At 45.0% G+C, this 14,662-nt stretch overlaps 3 protein-coding genes across 5 annotated transcripts in view; 2 read left to right on the forward strand and 1 right to left on the reverse strand.

Moving 5' to 3' along the window:
- On the forward strand, positions 1–10,278 carry dna2 (DNA replication helicase/nuclease 2). Its single transcript, XM_053864357.1, has 25 exons — positions 1–207; positions 857–925; positions 1,706–2,312; positions 2,384–2,480; positions 2,572–2,721; positions 3,014–3,197; positions 3,986–4,134; positions 4,203–4,325; positions 4,390–4,624; positions 4,742–4,856; positions 4,926–5,082; positions 5,148–5,333; positions 5,895–6,131; positions 6,193–6,306; positions 6,370–6,479; positions 6,544–6,653; positions 6,724–6,852; positions 6,924–7,016; positions 7,242–7,435; positions 8,193–8,282; positions 8,358–8,571; positions 8,664–8,753; positions 8,820–9,005; positions 9,076–9,222; positions 9,735–10,278. Exons 1-25 carry the CDS (start codon positions 181–183, stop codon positions 9,786–9,788), a joined length of 3,867 nt encoding a protein of 1,288 aa, XP_053720332.1. The 5' UTR covers positions 1–180; the 3' UTR covers positions 9,789–10,278.
- LOC128758459 (phenazine biosynthesis-like domain-containing protein 1) lies at positions 9,649–14,542 on the reverse strand. Of its 2 annotated transcripts, XM_053864368.1 has the most exons (10): positions 13,535–14,542; positions 13,359–13,458; positions 13,045–13,143; positions 11,677–11,786; positions 11,588–11,617; positions 11,418–11,506; positions 11,201–11,292; positions 11,029–11,112; positions 10,891–10,953; positions 9,651–10,421 (listed from the first exon to the last, which is right to left on the reverse strand). In XM_053864368.1, the coding sequence occupies exons 1-10, from the start codon at positions 13,616–13,618 to the stop codon at positions 10,309–10,311; spliced, it is 864 nt and encodes a 287-aa protein (XP_053720343.1). In that variant the 5' UTR covers positions 13,619–14,542; the 3' UTR covers positions 9,651–10,308. The 2 variants fall into 2 exon arrangements, with proteins under 2 accessions (XP_053720342.1, XP_053720343.1); XM_053864367.1 differs by having other exon boundaries at positions 9,649–10,421; positions 11,418–11,617.
- Positions 14,229–14,662, forward strand: part of hnrnph3 (heterogeneous nuclear ribonucleoprotein H3 (2H9)) — a 5,075-nt gene continuing 4,641 nt past the window's right edge. For both annotated transcript variants that reach the window (XM_053864363.1, XM_053864365.1), the window contains exon 1: positions 14,229–14,340. The gene's annotated coding sequence lies outside the window, so the exon portion shown is untranslated. The remainder of the gene's footprint in view (positions 14,341–14,662) is intronic.

A 14,662-nucleotide genomic window follows, 5' to 3' on the forward strand; every position in this document is an offset into this window, starting at 1 on the left:
ACGCTTGCCGCGCTTCTGAATGTGTCCAACACGGCTGACAATGTGTGTGTTTGCATTAAGATAATGTACTTTGAACAGGATCGCTTGTAAAACGGGACCCCGCAGATAAACAGTTGACGTTTGACGTTGTTAACGGCAACTGGCCTGCTGTTTTCATCGGCGCAAACGAACGTCAGAACCATGATGTCTCGCCTGAAGAAATCAAAGGTAAACTCACTGGTCTCGGGGTCATAGGTGTTTCACGTGTGAATATACGCGTCGCTTTCTATTTGCTTATTACAGTTGAAGCACATCGTTGAATACGATCTAATATGGAATCATGTGACGGCGTTTGCGATGGTATCAAATTGACCAACATCCTTTCTGACTAAACCTTCAGTTCTGCTGTGACTCCATCCCCTTCCCTATTGTTGTCCCGCCACTCCACGAGTTATCCTGCAGTTTGCACTGAAAAAGAAAAGGCGTCATGAAGCAGTGCAGATGGCGGAGGCAGCACAGGCTCGGATGGGTTGGACTCTTGGAGGGAAACGTCAGGCAACTTAAGAAGAGGGAGGCAACAGTGAGGTGCATGGATGTTATCAGTGAGGACAGGTGGGACTCGGAGATAGGAGAAGGAGGCTGACTTGTTGCGGCAACCCCTGAAGAAAGACGAAGAAAAACAAAAACCTTAAATCACTGTAAATTAGCAAAAGTATTCCGACGATAAACATTGAGTTCAGACTTCATGAAAAACTCTGCTCCTCCACCATCCATGCTCTTTAAGCTCTCCATTCACAGCATAGGCCTGTTTTTTTACCGCTGTTTTACCAGGGCAGCTCAGGCCACGTGATCACTTATCAGTTTTTTTTCACTGCAGGGAGGTTCAGCCGGACAGAAAAACATTTCCGTCTTCTTCACCTCTCGGCCTCCGACAGATGAACACCAGGTTTGTCACATGATTGAAATGCTGCTACTTGCTGACGCAACATTTAGATCGTGGTGGGCAATGTAACGATATATATATATCATGTGTACGATAGAAATATGTCTGTTGTTTAATTTCTGTTCTGTCATTTCTATCAGAATTTCATAAATTGGACATAAAAGTTATTACTTGCGCAACAAGCAGTGTCTAGAGGACTTCAGTTCATGATTGTATTGAAACTAAATTTTGATACCGTTTATTTAAAAGTGATAACTGTGCAATTATGCCAAAAATATGGAGGCTACAGTTGATCCTACCGCTCAGCCTTTTCTGTGAATTTTATCTTGTTGCACTCCTGTACCACCATTGTGGTACAAAGTCCACATCTGTTCAACTGGAATTTGGGGTCAGTTTCACAGGACCGAGCTGAAACACTGAACATTATAGTGCCTTTTACAAGCAGTGTATTATAGCTTGTCAATGTTTACAGTAATCACTCTAACTGGCACCTGTTAAAGCGTTTTATGCCTCATGCTTGTCTTGTGAAGTATCTACTTTGTAGCGTCAGCACCATGGAGTGTCTGACCTTTATTGCAGATCTGACCACTGGAGGTCACAAGCCTCAAACTGAATGACTACCATGCATGGAGGGTTCGGAGGCGATGCTGTCAATTGTCCCTTTCACTGTCCCCTCCTCCACACATGCTTGTGTCCTGCTGACGTTCGGCATGTCAGGCGGAGGAAGACTCCATTACAGAGAACTTGATAATACAGTAACTGACTGCTTTATTTTCATTTCAGAGAACCTGTCCCACAAAACAACCTGTTTTCAGGTCGGCTGAATCCAAAGGAGAAGAGAAAATTGCCTGTGGGTTGGCAGATTCTCCATCCAAGAGGAGCGTCCTCGTAAGCCTTGAAAATCACCTCCTCTCATCTCCCGACCTGCTCTCCATACCGGAAACGCCCAGTAGTCAAATCAGACTCTCTAATTCTGGACATTCAGAGGCGCATGAAAACCAGCATGAGCAAACGTCCCCCATCTCTCGAAGCTCACACTGCAAAGTTCTTGGGTGCGGAATGGATTCAAAAGAGGGAACAAACAGAAAGATGAGCTTGAAAAGACTCTACAGTTCCCCTGAAGAAATCCACGCTGCCAAGAGACCGAGATCCAGCAGTGCACCTGGGCACAGAAGCGGGGAAGATGTGGATGAAGACACTGGTTTCACAGTCATTACTGATCCCAAGACGGCTGATGAGAAAAGACTGGACTGTGGTCTGGTACTGGAGGAGGATGTTGTTGTTGACCAGCAACGAAGGCTCTGCCCAGAAGGGGATGCACCTTTGATGTTCCCTGAGAAATTATCAGACGGAAACATGCTCGAAATATTAAAAGGAGATGAACGAAAAGGTACGGTAGCATGTGGTGGATTCTTCATGGCTGACAAGGAAACGTGTGTTCAGGATCTCGTTTCAAATTAGGTGCTTCAGACATACCTGCTGATGAGGATTTTGATGAGGACTGGTTTACAGAACACATGGGTCCAGGCGACGCCAAAAGGAAGCCCCCGAAGCCACGGTGAGAACATCAGCCAAAACAATTCCATAAAGTCATTATTCATTTGGACGTTCTTAGAAGATCGGAAACTCCCGTCTCCTCACTTTCACAGTAAGGTCCCGGACCACGTCATACTTTGTGGAGGAATCAACAACCGCTACTGGGTTCTGGACGTGGACGAGGGCTGTGGTCACAAAATCCTGACAATGACGTGCTTCAGAACTCTGGAACCCACTGAGACGTGTCTGCTGAAAGATGGATGGTAGGCTGTCCGATGAAAGTGAGACAGTGATGCTGCTCCAGACTGTGGAACGTCATCCCAAATTCTGTGCTGCCTAAACCTGTTCATGAACATCTTTCCCCACTTGATAACTAGAAAATCATCCTAGAAACTAATGTGGTTATTAAACCATATTAAATGTGATTCCACATTCAGGTGAGTGTTGTCTGCTATTACAGTAAGACGGTTGCTCTAAAGCATGAAGGTGTGCTGGTACCAAGTCCATTCTAAGCTGGAGTATTTTTTTTTCTGTAACACACATTGCACCCTGCAGGGAAACGACTCCAGTTCTTTGTGGTGACGTGGTTCATCTGGAGGGCTCGTCTGCTCATGGACACTGGCAGGTGGACCGGGATCAGGGCCTCCTGGTTTTGTTTCCTGACAGTCTGATCTCAGGCACCAGCATCTCCAGCTCCATCCGCTGTATGAGGAGGGCAGTTCTCAGCGACATGTTTAAGGTACGAGTGGATCATTTTAAGGATGTAAAAGTCAATTTGTGCCCAGGGATCAGATGTTCTGTCAGGCCTCAGCCTCTGTTCATGATAACTTATTACTTGATATTACTTGTTAAATACTTTTACCCGTCTGTCTCACCAGCAAGCTTGGAAGCGGTGTGTGCTGTTTATTATACAATTTTGATCCATTTTATGTTATCGACCTCTGTATGAGAAGTTATTATTATTCAAATTGTTTTTGTTATTTTAAACAGCATTTATTTTAGACTGTTAAAAACAACGTCATGTTAGTTTGTGAACTGGATGACTCGGACAGACAAACTATATTGCAATAAAACTAAGGATGGTAGGTTTGAAGTGATTTAATTTTGGTCTTGGTCCATTTGGATTTATGAGAATCTTCAATTGAATCCATTCATTTTCTAGTCATGTGACCAGCATAAAACAGGGCGTTTTGACATGGAGAAAAACAGCATACAAACGTATCACTGAATTAAATCTACTGCTGAGTTTCATGCAGAGCACCTTAGTCATCTCGCTACTTCCACCTGCTGTCCGTGCGAATGGAAATGAGAGGCTTAGTGCACTTCAGGTTTCTACTGTCTTGTGTATATTTTGATCTGTGGGTTTGAAGTCCTTTGAATTTGTTGTGAAGTATTGAATTTTGTGTTTGTCACTGAAGGTGTGAAATATTAGTTTTCATTGTTGTACTCCTACTGGAATGTTGGCCTTCCTCTCTAACTCCCATCTTTGATCTCTGCTTTTATTGCTCACGCTGAAATGTCTCGCAGAGTTTTGACGGCGGCTCCAAGCAAATGCTGAATGGGACCATCGTCCACGAGGTTTTTCAGCGAGCTGCCATGTGCAAAGACTTCTCTCTGGACACGCTCTTGAAGCTGGCTGACCAGGCTCTGTGCAGTCCACAGCGTCTGGGGGACATGTGAGTAGGAAACTCGGGGTTCATCTTCTGGTTGATGGTCACAAGCCAATGAGACGTTGTGTCTTCAGGTACAGTTTAGGAGTGACTCAGGAAGAGATGAAGCAAGAACTTCAGGAGTACTTGCCTTCACTGGAACACTGGGCCAAGGACTACCTCAGCACCACGGCACCTAAAGCCATCGCCCTCAAAACGTATGCCATCTTTCCTCTGTAGTCGAGTGAAACGAGGAGTTAAGGCTGTGCTAACCTGTTTCAGACGGAGCGGCATGGCTCCGAACAAGTGCGGGCCCTCCTCGGTCTCGCTGACGGAGCTGATGGACATCGAAGAGAACGTGTGGGCGCCGCGATTCGGTCTGAAAGGAAAGATTGATGTGACTGCACGAGTCAGGATCCACAAACCGAATAGCCGCCAGGAGAGCAGGGTGGAGCATGTCATTCCCCTGGAGCTGAAAACTGGGAAGGAGTCGAACTCAATAGAGCACCGCAGTCAGGTCAGTGCACCTGTTTGACTGACTACATTTGGTCTGCTGCACCAGAGTGCATTGACGATATTGTTCTTTGTGTCGGCCATTTTTTTAATTTTTTAACAGCTTCTGTTTGTGTTTCAGGTGATTCTGTACACGCTGATGTGTTTGGAGCGATATGAGCCAGCAGCCGGCTTCCTGCTCTACCTGAAGACCGCGAACCTTCACCCAGTCACGGCCAGCCACATGGACCACAGGGGTGCGTTGAACCTCTTCCTTTGTGGAACATGTTTGACTCAACTCAACCGTGAAACTTCGTGCCTTTTAGAGCTGCTGAAGTTGAGGAACACACTGGTGCATTACATCCACAACTGCGTGACGAAGGATGGCGCCTGCAGTCGCCTAGCTAGACTCCCTGATATTGTGGAGGACAGGAAAACCTGCCAGTATTGCCCTCAGCGGAGAAACTGCGCTTTGATGGAGAGGTGAGTCCAGGGATATTCAGCCGCCACCTTTTTATGAGCATTTTAACGGCTCTCTGTGTCCCCAGAGCTGGAAACTCTGCAGAAACCAGTGAAGAGTTTGTACGTGAGTTTCTGGACCAGGAGCTGAGTCATCTGGCTCTGCCACACCTGGAGTACTTCTCTCACTGGGTCCTGCTCTGCTGCCTGGAAGCTTCTACCATGGAGGCCAAAAATGGCCGGAAGCGAGTTTGGCTGCACACAGTCGAGGAAAGGTGAGTGAGAGTTTCAAAAACCTAATGGGGACCTATTAAGCTTCTTTTAAAGAATTGAATCTCTCCTGCTAATTCAGTATCTCGGCAGCAAAATAAAAATGCTGTTTACTGAAGTTGGCAAAATGGCCTCCCATTGAATGGACAGAGCACAAGAGGACTACAGAAACAGTTTCAAGTGCGCCCTATATCGGTTTATCCGGAATTAAAAAATTTATTGTGACAAACTCTACCGTAGTAATGAGCTCCAGGTTTGAGCCTATGTTGTTGTAAGACCTGCAGCGTTCTGGGTCATGTTTGTGAAAGTGTCTGCTCTGAAATGTTGGCTGCATCTGAGTCTTGGCTGCTGCCCGTCATGGAAAAAAAAGCGTCATCCACTGAGCCATCGCAACAGGGTTGTTAGGAAGCACATGTTCCTCTTGCACAAAGCCAAACCACATTTCTTCATCAGGTTAAAATATGTATCCATAAGTCCCTTTCCTATACATTTTGAAACCGGGTCCTAGAGTAAAACTACATCTTCAAATGTTTCCAATAAAGTTCAGCCCATAATGTTTTCGACAGTGAGAAGAATGGGAGTTGTTTTGGGAACCTGCAGCTGGCTGGTCCAGTTGAGGTCCAGTCTCCGGGGGTTTATCTCCATCGTCTGCAGCGTTGCAGCAAAGCTCCGGTGCTGACCAGCGTGGGCTTGGCCAGCGGGGATCGCATTGTCCTCAGTGACCAAGGAGGTCGATTTGTCGGCATGGCAACAGGCTACCTGCGTGACATCAGCAGCAGGGCGATCAATTGCACCCTGGACAGGTGAGGAAACGTACTGCATTCAAGCTCTGGAACATCTTTTTGAACCTAATTTCAATTGCAGGGACTTGTCCAAGTGTCCTGGCGGCTTGTTCCGGGTGGACGGTGATGAGGGGGTGGTGGGCCTCAGTACCCATATGACGAATGTATCCAGACTGATGGAGAGCTCTCCAGACGGGTAGGAACATCTGCGTTATGTTCTCAGAAGAAACACGTGCCTAAATTCTTGTTTTCATTTCAGTGACCGTCTCCGAGAGCTGATCGTGGACCATCGTCCTCCACAGTTCATCACCAATCTCAGCTCTGTTCTGCCCCGGGAGGGCAAGGACACGGTGGCTAACATCCTGAAGGGTGAGCACCAGCCTGCACTCTGAATATAAACATATGACCTCCGCTAAGCAACTCTGTGCCGTAGGTCTCAACAAGCCACAGAAACAGGCCATGAAGAAGGTGCTGCTGTCCAAAGACTACACACTGATTGTCGGGATGCCGGGCACAGGCAAAACTACGACCATCTGCACTCTGGTAAAGTGAATATCGTCCTCTTTTGAAAGCGTAATGACGTGCCGATGTGTCAATGGTCCATTTTCTCTAGGTGCGGATCCTCCACGCCTGCGGCTTCAGCGTGCTTCTGACCAGCTACACTCACTCTGCCGTCGACAACATCCTGTTGAAGCTCAAGCGTTTCCGCATTGGGTTTCTGCGTCTAGGTCAAGGTCAAAAGGTCTGTTTTCAACCAGTTTGTTTGTTGGAAATAGATTTGGTCGTCTTACATGCTGGTCTTGCTGTTGTCAGGTGCATCCAGACATCCTGCCATACACGGAAGAAAGCCTCAGGAAAAGCAGCGTCCGCACACTGCCGGAGCTGGAGCAGCTTTATGGTAAAGAGGTGAGAAGTCCATTCATCCATCACCATCTGATGTTCCACTTCAACTTTATGGTCTCACATTAGATCCAAACTTGGATTCAAACATATTAAATCAAGAGACGAAGAATTAATTTGCAATGAATTTGTTACATGTTGAAGCATAATTCACTTTGAATTTTCTCTTGGTAGTTGGCTAAGTGAAGCTCCTTTTACTAACCTGGATTTGTTTTCAAAACTTTGACCCAGCTGGTGGTAGCAACCACCTGCATGGGCATCAACCACCCCATCTTCTCGCGCCGACGGTTTGACTTCTGCATCGTCGATGAAGCCTCACAGATCAGTCAGCCCATCTGTCTGGGCCCACTTTTCTTCGCCTCAAGGTTTGTGCTGGTCGGAGATCATCAGCAGCTGCCACCCATCGTGCAAAACCAGGCGGCCAGGTAAAGTGTGAGTCACAAGTTGGGTTATTGGTTTGAAAGCCCTCACAGGAGGTTCAGGAAGAGATGACTGTCTCTGATCAAATTATTTAGTGATTTAGTTTTCAGCAACAGAGACACAGAGAAGATGGAACTTTTCATCATAATTAATATTCTAATACATTTTGATATAATTATTAGGGGTGGGATATATATGTTAGGGGTGGTATTCGATTAATTTGCCAGAAGGGGCCACATTATTCAGTTTGAATGAATTTGGTATATTACTGAGTCAACTCATAGACCCAAACATACATTTAAACAACAAAATATTGTTTATTTTGCATCAGTTTGACAATAGCACAATAAATCATGGTGTCTATAGTCAAGTTTTTATCTCACCTTATTTAAACTAAAGCTCTTTAATGTCTTGAAAATGTTTGTATAAGAATTTCAATTTTATAAGAATTTCAAATACATTCAGAGTAGTGGAAACCCTGGCCATTGTGTAGCGAAAAACCTCCCTGAACAAAAGCAAACAGATGCTTTTGTTTGCTTTTGTTCAGGGATTCCTCCATGTTTGTTGTTGTTGTTATCATCCTAGCTGAGACGTGTCTTATGCATCAGTGTGATGAGTGGGGGTTCTGTGTTGTCTGGAGAGCAAACTGTTCAACTAAATTAAATTAAATTAATGTTTTGTTGTAATTAATTATCCATAATAATGTTATAATTAATTATTATTGTTACTTTATTGAAGTTCTTTGTTTTGTTTTTCTCTCAGGTCTCTCGGTATGGACGAAAGTCTGTTCAAGCGGCTTGAGCTCCACAGCGAGGCCGTGGTCCAACTCAACGTTCAGTACCGCATGAACAAGTAAATTGTTGTCTTGTTATCTGTAATATTGTTTGCAGGTCTGAGTTCTGATCGCTCACCCGACTGCATTTCCAGGCAGATTATGTCTCTCAGCAACTGTTTGATGTACGAGGGACGACTGGAGTGTGGATCTGAGCGGACGGCGACGGCCCTTCTCTCCCTGCCTGGTCTACAGTCGGTCCAGTCTGAGCTCAGCTCCTTCTCTTGCAGTCGTCCGATGCAGGATCTCACCTGGATTCAGGCCGCTTTGCTGCCCAGCAGCCCTGTTTGCTTCCTGGACTGCTCGTTGGTGAGTAACATCTGAAACTAGTGTGGTCTCGGTGTGGTTGTCGCGCTGGGATCGGCAAAGATAAATACAAGACACAAAACCTACACTTGCAGGTTCCAGCGTTGGAGTCAGTAGAGCAAGGTGGTGTCAGCAACCACACGGAGGCGGCCATCATCCACCTGCTGCTCTCGCTCCTCCTGAAGGTTTGCAGATGTCAGTCACCTGCCGTTCAGTCGCAAATAAAATAGCCATGTTTTTTCTATATCCAGGCAGGATGTAAGCCCAGTGATATTGGCGTGATCGCCCCCTACAGACAACAGTTGAAGAGCATCTCTGCTCTGCTGCAGTCACCTGCCTTCACTGGGGTGGAGGTGAACACAGTCGACAAGTACCAAGGACGCGACAAGAGTGTCATAGTGCTGTCTTTTGTGAGAAGCACCACGGAAGAGGAGAACGTGAGGACGTTTGTATGAACAGAACGGTTGCTGTTCTCCAATATCTCAACTGAGCTTGCCTTTGCGACAGCTGGGAGAACTGTTGAAGGACTGGCGTCGCTTGAACGTGGCCATCACCAGGGCGAAACACAAACTGCTGATGGTGGGCTCCGCGGCCACACTGAGGAGATACGCTCCGGTGGAGAAGCTGCTCAATTATCTCCAGCAGGAGGAGATGATATCCTTTCGAGACAGACTTGACACGTCTCATCAATGATAACTCCTCAGTTTTTGCCTCTCAAATGTGATGTGCTGACTTAAATAACTGACTCATTTCATTATCTATGAGCTGTCCGCAGTGCTGGGCTTCATGAAACAGTGTCTGGATTTTCAGAACCCACTAGATGGCGCTCTAAAACTTGGGATTTTTAACAACCACTTCAAAGAAACCTCACATAATTTCCAGACAGCGCCATCTGCTGAGTACTGAAAGTGAGGACACCTGTCAGTGTCAGCAAGTGCCATGCTGCACCATGACAGTTAAATGTCTTCTATCGACATTAGAGCCAAATATTGATATGAAATGTTTATTCCTGATTAACCGTCGTCATTTTTCTTTGTCAAATATGAAGTGAATCCATGGTTATATTTTCATCATGCAATTTATTTGAAGGCATCAGAGGATGTTGCAGATTGAACCTCCAGCTTATATGTGCAGTGCACTTTGTTTTCCTGAACTTCTGACTCCACATCATCCAACTTCCACCATCGGCTCACAAGGAGCTACCCAACATGCACCTGTGATGTGACTCGCTCACTGCAGCAGCCGTGGAGCAGAGGACTGCAATGAACTTCCGACATGAAATCTTTTCTGATCTCGTCGCTGGTTTATGAAATGTAGCTCTGTGAATGAGAAGATAAGTATACTGAAGACTGTGACACTGGCAGGAATCACCCGCTCATTTCCTTGTTCGGTTTAACATGGAATAACATAACTGGATGTTTGAAAAAGTTTGGGTTTGTCCGTCTCCCAAGCCTTACGACTCGATCACAAGCTCGGCTACAAGGAAGGAGAGAAGAGTGTGGTTTTTGTTTGTAATCGTTTTTCCATATCAAGAACACTCATCATTTTACATAGATTGTATTAAGCTATCACAATAAGCTGGTGATATTTAGATGTGATATATGTGTTGTTCTATCTCATCAACCGTGAGTCCACCTCATTTGTTAATGTTATTTTAATTCCAATATGTAATTGTGTTCGTCTCTTGTCTTGTACATGAAATAAAGTTGTGAGGTGATGTTTTCTTTGGTTGAGCTTCTTTCACAGCGTGATAGTTCCCTGCAGCACAGTGACGGCTCGCCCAGTGATGTTGATCCTCCCGTCATCTCTGATCTCCAGCTCCAGCTCTCCTCCTCGACTGGAGCACTGGTACGCTGAGGGGACACCAGAGGGAGGGGTTTTCATGTCAAAAGTGCAACCCGTCCGCAGACTGCTAGTCCTCAGGTGGTGGTTTACATGTGTCCCAGGAGTATGAGAAGGTGCTTAGAGGGTAGGTGAGATCGTTGGAGTAGAAAAGTCTCATATAGACAGGATGAAATACAATCTGTTGGGAATGTGACTAGCTCTGGTTGAAACAGGCAGAAACAGGACATTTTACTTAAATTACACTACATACTGCCCAACCACTGTACTGTAGCTTCCTTTTTTTTTTTCACAAAAGAAAATTGCTATTTTTGTACGAGAAGAATGGACGCATGAAAACTAAATTCCATGAATCTGAAGCTCATCTCCAACATGTTGAAGTTCAATATTGGAGTAGCACTTAAGAATGGTATTCAGCTCCAACGGTGACCCCTAACAGGTCACAAGGGAACATCTGCTGATCTTGCTGATATTGCTTACCAAGCAGTTTCTTCTTTCCCAGTGCAGACGACCAGTAGCTGCCCAGGACTGTGTGTGCTGATCCTGTCCGAACAAAGAGATGTAACCACCAGCAGAAAGTGAATCTGTCCATGGTGTGCTGCCCAATATCATCCCTACCAGTAACAGGATCCTCAGGAATTCCATTCCACGGAGCAAAATACCTCGAGTAGAAGTCATATCCTGGCTGGAGGTCTGGAGATCCTGAAATCAATAGCATGCTCCATTATAATCCTAATTTTGGTTGAAATATATACTGTGCATTTAAAGCTGCACTTGCTCTCTGAATCACCTTTCATAGTGACGATGAGTCCTTTCACAGTGCCGCTTCTCTCACTGCTCAAGAGAGCAGCAGGGTCGACTCTCAGGCTGGTTAGCACTGTCCTGAAGACAGACATCGGTGTCAGTGAAGTTTGTGGAGCTAACAAGAATCAACTTCTGTCATCTGCGTGAGTGAGCAGATGAACTCATGGTCCGTTCAGAGGGACCTGATGATTCACTCTGGATACCTGTCACAGCTGTCAGCAAGTCGCACCAGCAATTTTTTGGTACGATCATTGAGATACACGTCTTGGACTAGGTGGTCTCCCACAGCCGCCTGCATCACAGGGACAGAATCATGGGTTATGGACGCAATCCGCACAGCATCATCAAAAAATAGAATGGCTAGCTGACTGACCTTGATAACGTCTCTGAAGTTATTGGGATCCTGAACACAAAAGCAAGGTGGAATTATCATTAGATTAGATGTTTCGATCAGACTCTTACCTGCTTTGTGGGTGTGTTGAGTGGGAAGTCCATCACAAAGTTCTCGTCCAGCTGTCGAACCGACAGATCTCCACTCTTGGTTTCAAACACCAGTCTGGAATTGACATTTTCTGACAAAGGCCATACACACAAATTAACAAACTTCTTTCATAATTTCACTCTGCATTTAAAATGATCAAATACCTGATTTGTTCTCTATTTTCAAACCAGAGTGCATATTGTTTAAGACTTAAAATGTGTTGCGATGCACTGTCAATGCAGATGAGTGCATGCTAGTGACGGGTCGATGAGGTTTCATGACCCGATTTTCAGTGGCCGCCAGGTGGCACTGTCTGCTGTAAAATGTTTGGACTTGACTAATTCAATGAAGCCTCACGTCATTTTTAAAACAAGAGCGCCGTCTAGTGGACCAAAAATTACAGCACTGTTTCATCCATCCTGCGATACCGTTTCATGAGACCTCATCCACCCATCGCTTGTACACGCGAATGCCTTGTGCTGTCCTACTTTTGAAGCCAAAACTGTGTCTGTTGTGGCTTTACCTGGAGGGTTGTGTCTTAACATCGTGGGAACTGTAATACAGTGGTACTTCGGTTTTCGAACGTCCCGGACTTTGAACAAATCGGAGTTCAAACAAAAATTTAGAGATTTTTTTGCTTTGGATTTCGAATGAAAATCCAGAACTCGAACGCCCCTAAAAAAGACGGAAAAAACATAACGTGCGCAGACCGATCAGCTGACCCACGACGCGTTTTGTTATTGTGTATAACGCAGCCTCTGTATGCAGACGTGTCCCGTTAGCTACATTTACTGACTGTTTTTTCTTCATATTGAGGTGTAAAACCTTTCCTGTCTCCGCACTGGACCGTGGTAGAGTGTCACAGGGGAGGTGCTCGCTCTCCACACCTCCGAGGCTGGAGCGCGCACTCCAGGGTTTGATGTCCTGTTGTGGGCTGGAGCTGGGACAGGGATGAGGCGAGTCTCGGACAGAGCGTTACTTGGTTTATGACTTTGTCACAGCCAAACTGCACAGAAGCACACATTCAGAGCTGGACACGCTCCGGGCACCTCTTCACTTCTGGAGAGACCTCACTCACTCGGCAACCCCTCCCACATGCAGCGGCCACACACATAGAGGAACAGCGCACCTGCAGCAGACACTCTACATTCACTTCTACAAAAGCCTATTTCAAGGCATTATTTCTTTTTCTATTTTAATTGTAATGGGAAAAATTTATTCAGATTTCGAACAAATCGCTTCTCGAACAGCCGTCTGGAACGGATTATGGCCGAGAACCGGAGCACTACTGTATATTCAATTCCCTCTGTGTTACAGCCCAAATGACTGATTCATTTCGAACACCTTACTCTTGTGCTGGAACAAGACGGCAGCGGCGGCGAGTGTGGCGTGCCCACACAAGTTCACTTCGTTTGTTGGTGTGAACCAACGAAGGCGGAATCTTGATGCTGAAAACATGCACAAATATTATCACTGTTTTAAATATTATTAAATATTATATTATATATATATGTATAAAATTAATTATATAAAAGTAGAACACCACACACACGATCGAAGGTCGTAGAATGTGTTCTCCTGACGTTTGCATTCAATAAACAGTGACCAGATATCTACTATAGTTTCAACTGTGGATACTAGCTTTGGTCTGACTTTCACTTACCATTCATGAAGTCGTCTGAGGGGTTAATCCTGGTTATGAAAGCCGTTTCTGACAGGTTCATCTCTGTGGCAATTTTCTGATACAATTCATCATTCAGCTCCTGATGTCCGGTAACACAAAACATATGGAAGTAATTCAAGTCAGGGATGAATAAATGAATGAAATGCTTTACTTACATGCAGGAGTGGACATATGGCTGCAGGGTTGCCCTTGAAAGGTAAATTGGTGAAGGCATCTACTGTAAAAACTGGAATCTCCATTGCAGAAGGTTCGTAACACGCAGCTGGAGGTTTTTGGTCGAGGCTTTGTGGCTGACTGATTCAATCTTCCCTTTGGACTTTGACCCAATACATTACCTTCCCCTGTGTGTGTTCTGCAGTCTGCTGGAGCTGGTTTGACTATATTAGAGAGCTAATTCAAACTAGCAACTTAAACAGTGCCACTTTCATTCTATAGCTTTAAAATAATATGACGCACATTATAAATCACTGAATAACAGTTCATGAGAACAGAAATATTCTTTTGCAAAGTAAAATTCGTTTTGTGTAATTCATCATTGTGTTGTTTACATTGTAAACAGATTATGCATAGATCATGTTTTCTACAGTGGTAATTATCTGTTTACAACGTAAATTCCTTTTTTTTATTATTATTTTTACATGAATCTGTAATACATGATTGTTTAAACTCGATGAAACTATAGCATTATAATGTATGTGTTATTTTTTTTTTCTTCCGTTTTACTTTTTCTCTTGTTGTCATCGTTGAATGACCAGAACCCGGATATGACGATGCGTCATTATTAAGGACGTTTCTTTGAAATCCCGAGCGCACGCCATGTCCTCGTCTCATCATCGTCTCGCGTTAGTTCCTGATCTCGCGATAATATACCTGAGCGGCTCCTCGTCTGTTACCTGATCCGTCGGGCTAGCGAGACGCCGGTGGCAAAGCCTTGATTCCACTTTCGCCGATTCAACTTCAGGTTAGGAATATGTTTGCATTGGATAAAGAGTTTTAAATGCCAAACAAACGAGGTGTCGGACGTTGATGTACCCATTAGTTATGTGCACTTGACCGCTGATAGTGTCCCACAGCTAACTGCTAGCATCTAGCTAGTAGAAAGCTCATCCGAAGACTAGATAACTCTTTAATAAACCAGCCAGATACATGTTTTATCTTATTCACATTTGACACATTTCGCGACGGAGGTTGCTCTGCTGTATCGCACACTGGTTGTTTTGTATGAACACGTCGTCTTTGTTGCATCATTGAGTTGTTCAACATCAAACGGGAGAAGAGGAAGC

The sequence above is a fragment of the Synchiropus splendidus genome, chromosome 5 (assembly GCF_027744825.2).
Source record: "Synchiropus splendidus isolate RoL2022-P1 chromosome 5, RoL_Sspl_1.0, whole genome shotgun sequence".
Lineage (NCBI taxonomy): Eukaryota > Metazoa > Chordata > Actinopteri > Syngnathiformes > Callionymidae > Synchiropus > Synchiropus splendidus.

Excerpts from the sequence above, each read along its gene's own strand:
- dna2 (XM_053864357.1), top strand. The coding sequence starts at position 181 with ATGATGTCTCGCCTGAAGAAATCAAAG. Across the intron at positions 5,083-5,147 it reads AACTGCGCTTTGATGGAGAG|AGCTGGAAACTCTGCAGAAA; the intron begins GTGAGTCCAGGG and ends CTGTGTCCCCAG. Across the intron at positions 7,436-8,192 it reads GTGCAAAACCAGGCGGCCAG|GTCTCTCGGTATGGACGAAA; the intron begins GTAAAGTGTGAG and ends TTTTTCTCTCAG.
- LOC128758459 (XM_053864367.1), bottom strand. The coding sequence starts at position 13,618 with ATGGAGATTCCAGTTTTTACAGTAGATGCCTTCACCAATTTACCTTTC. Across the intron at positions 13,459-13,534 it reads CCATATGTCCACTCCTGCAT|GAGCTGAATGATGAATTGTA; the intron begins GTAAGTAAAGCA and ends ACCGGACATCAG. Across the intron at positions 11,113-11,200 it reads ACTCATCGTCACTATGAAAG|GATCTCCAGACCTCCAGCCA; the intron begins GTGATTCAGAGA and ends TATTGATTTCAG.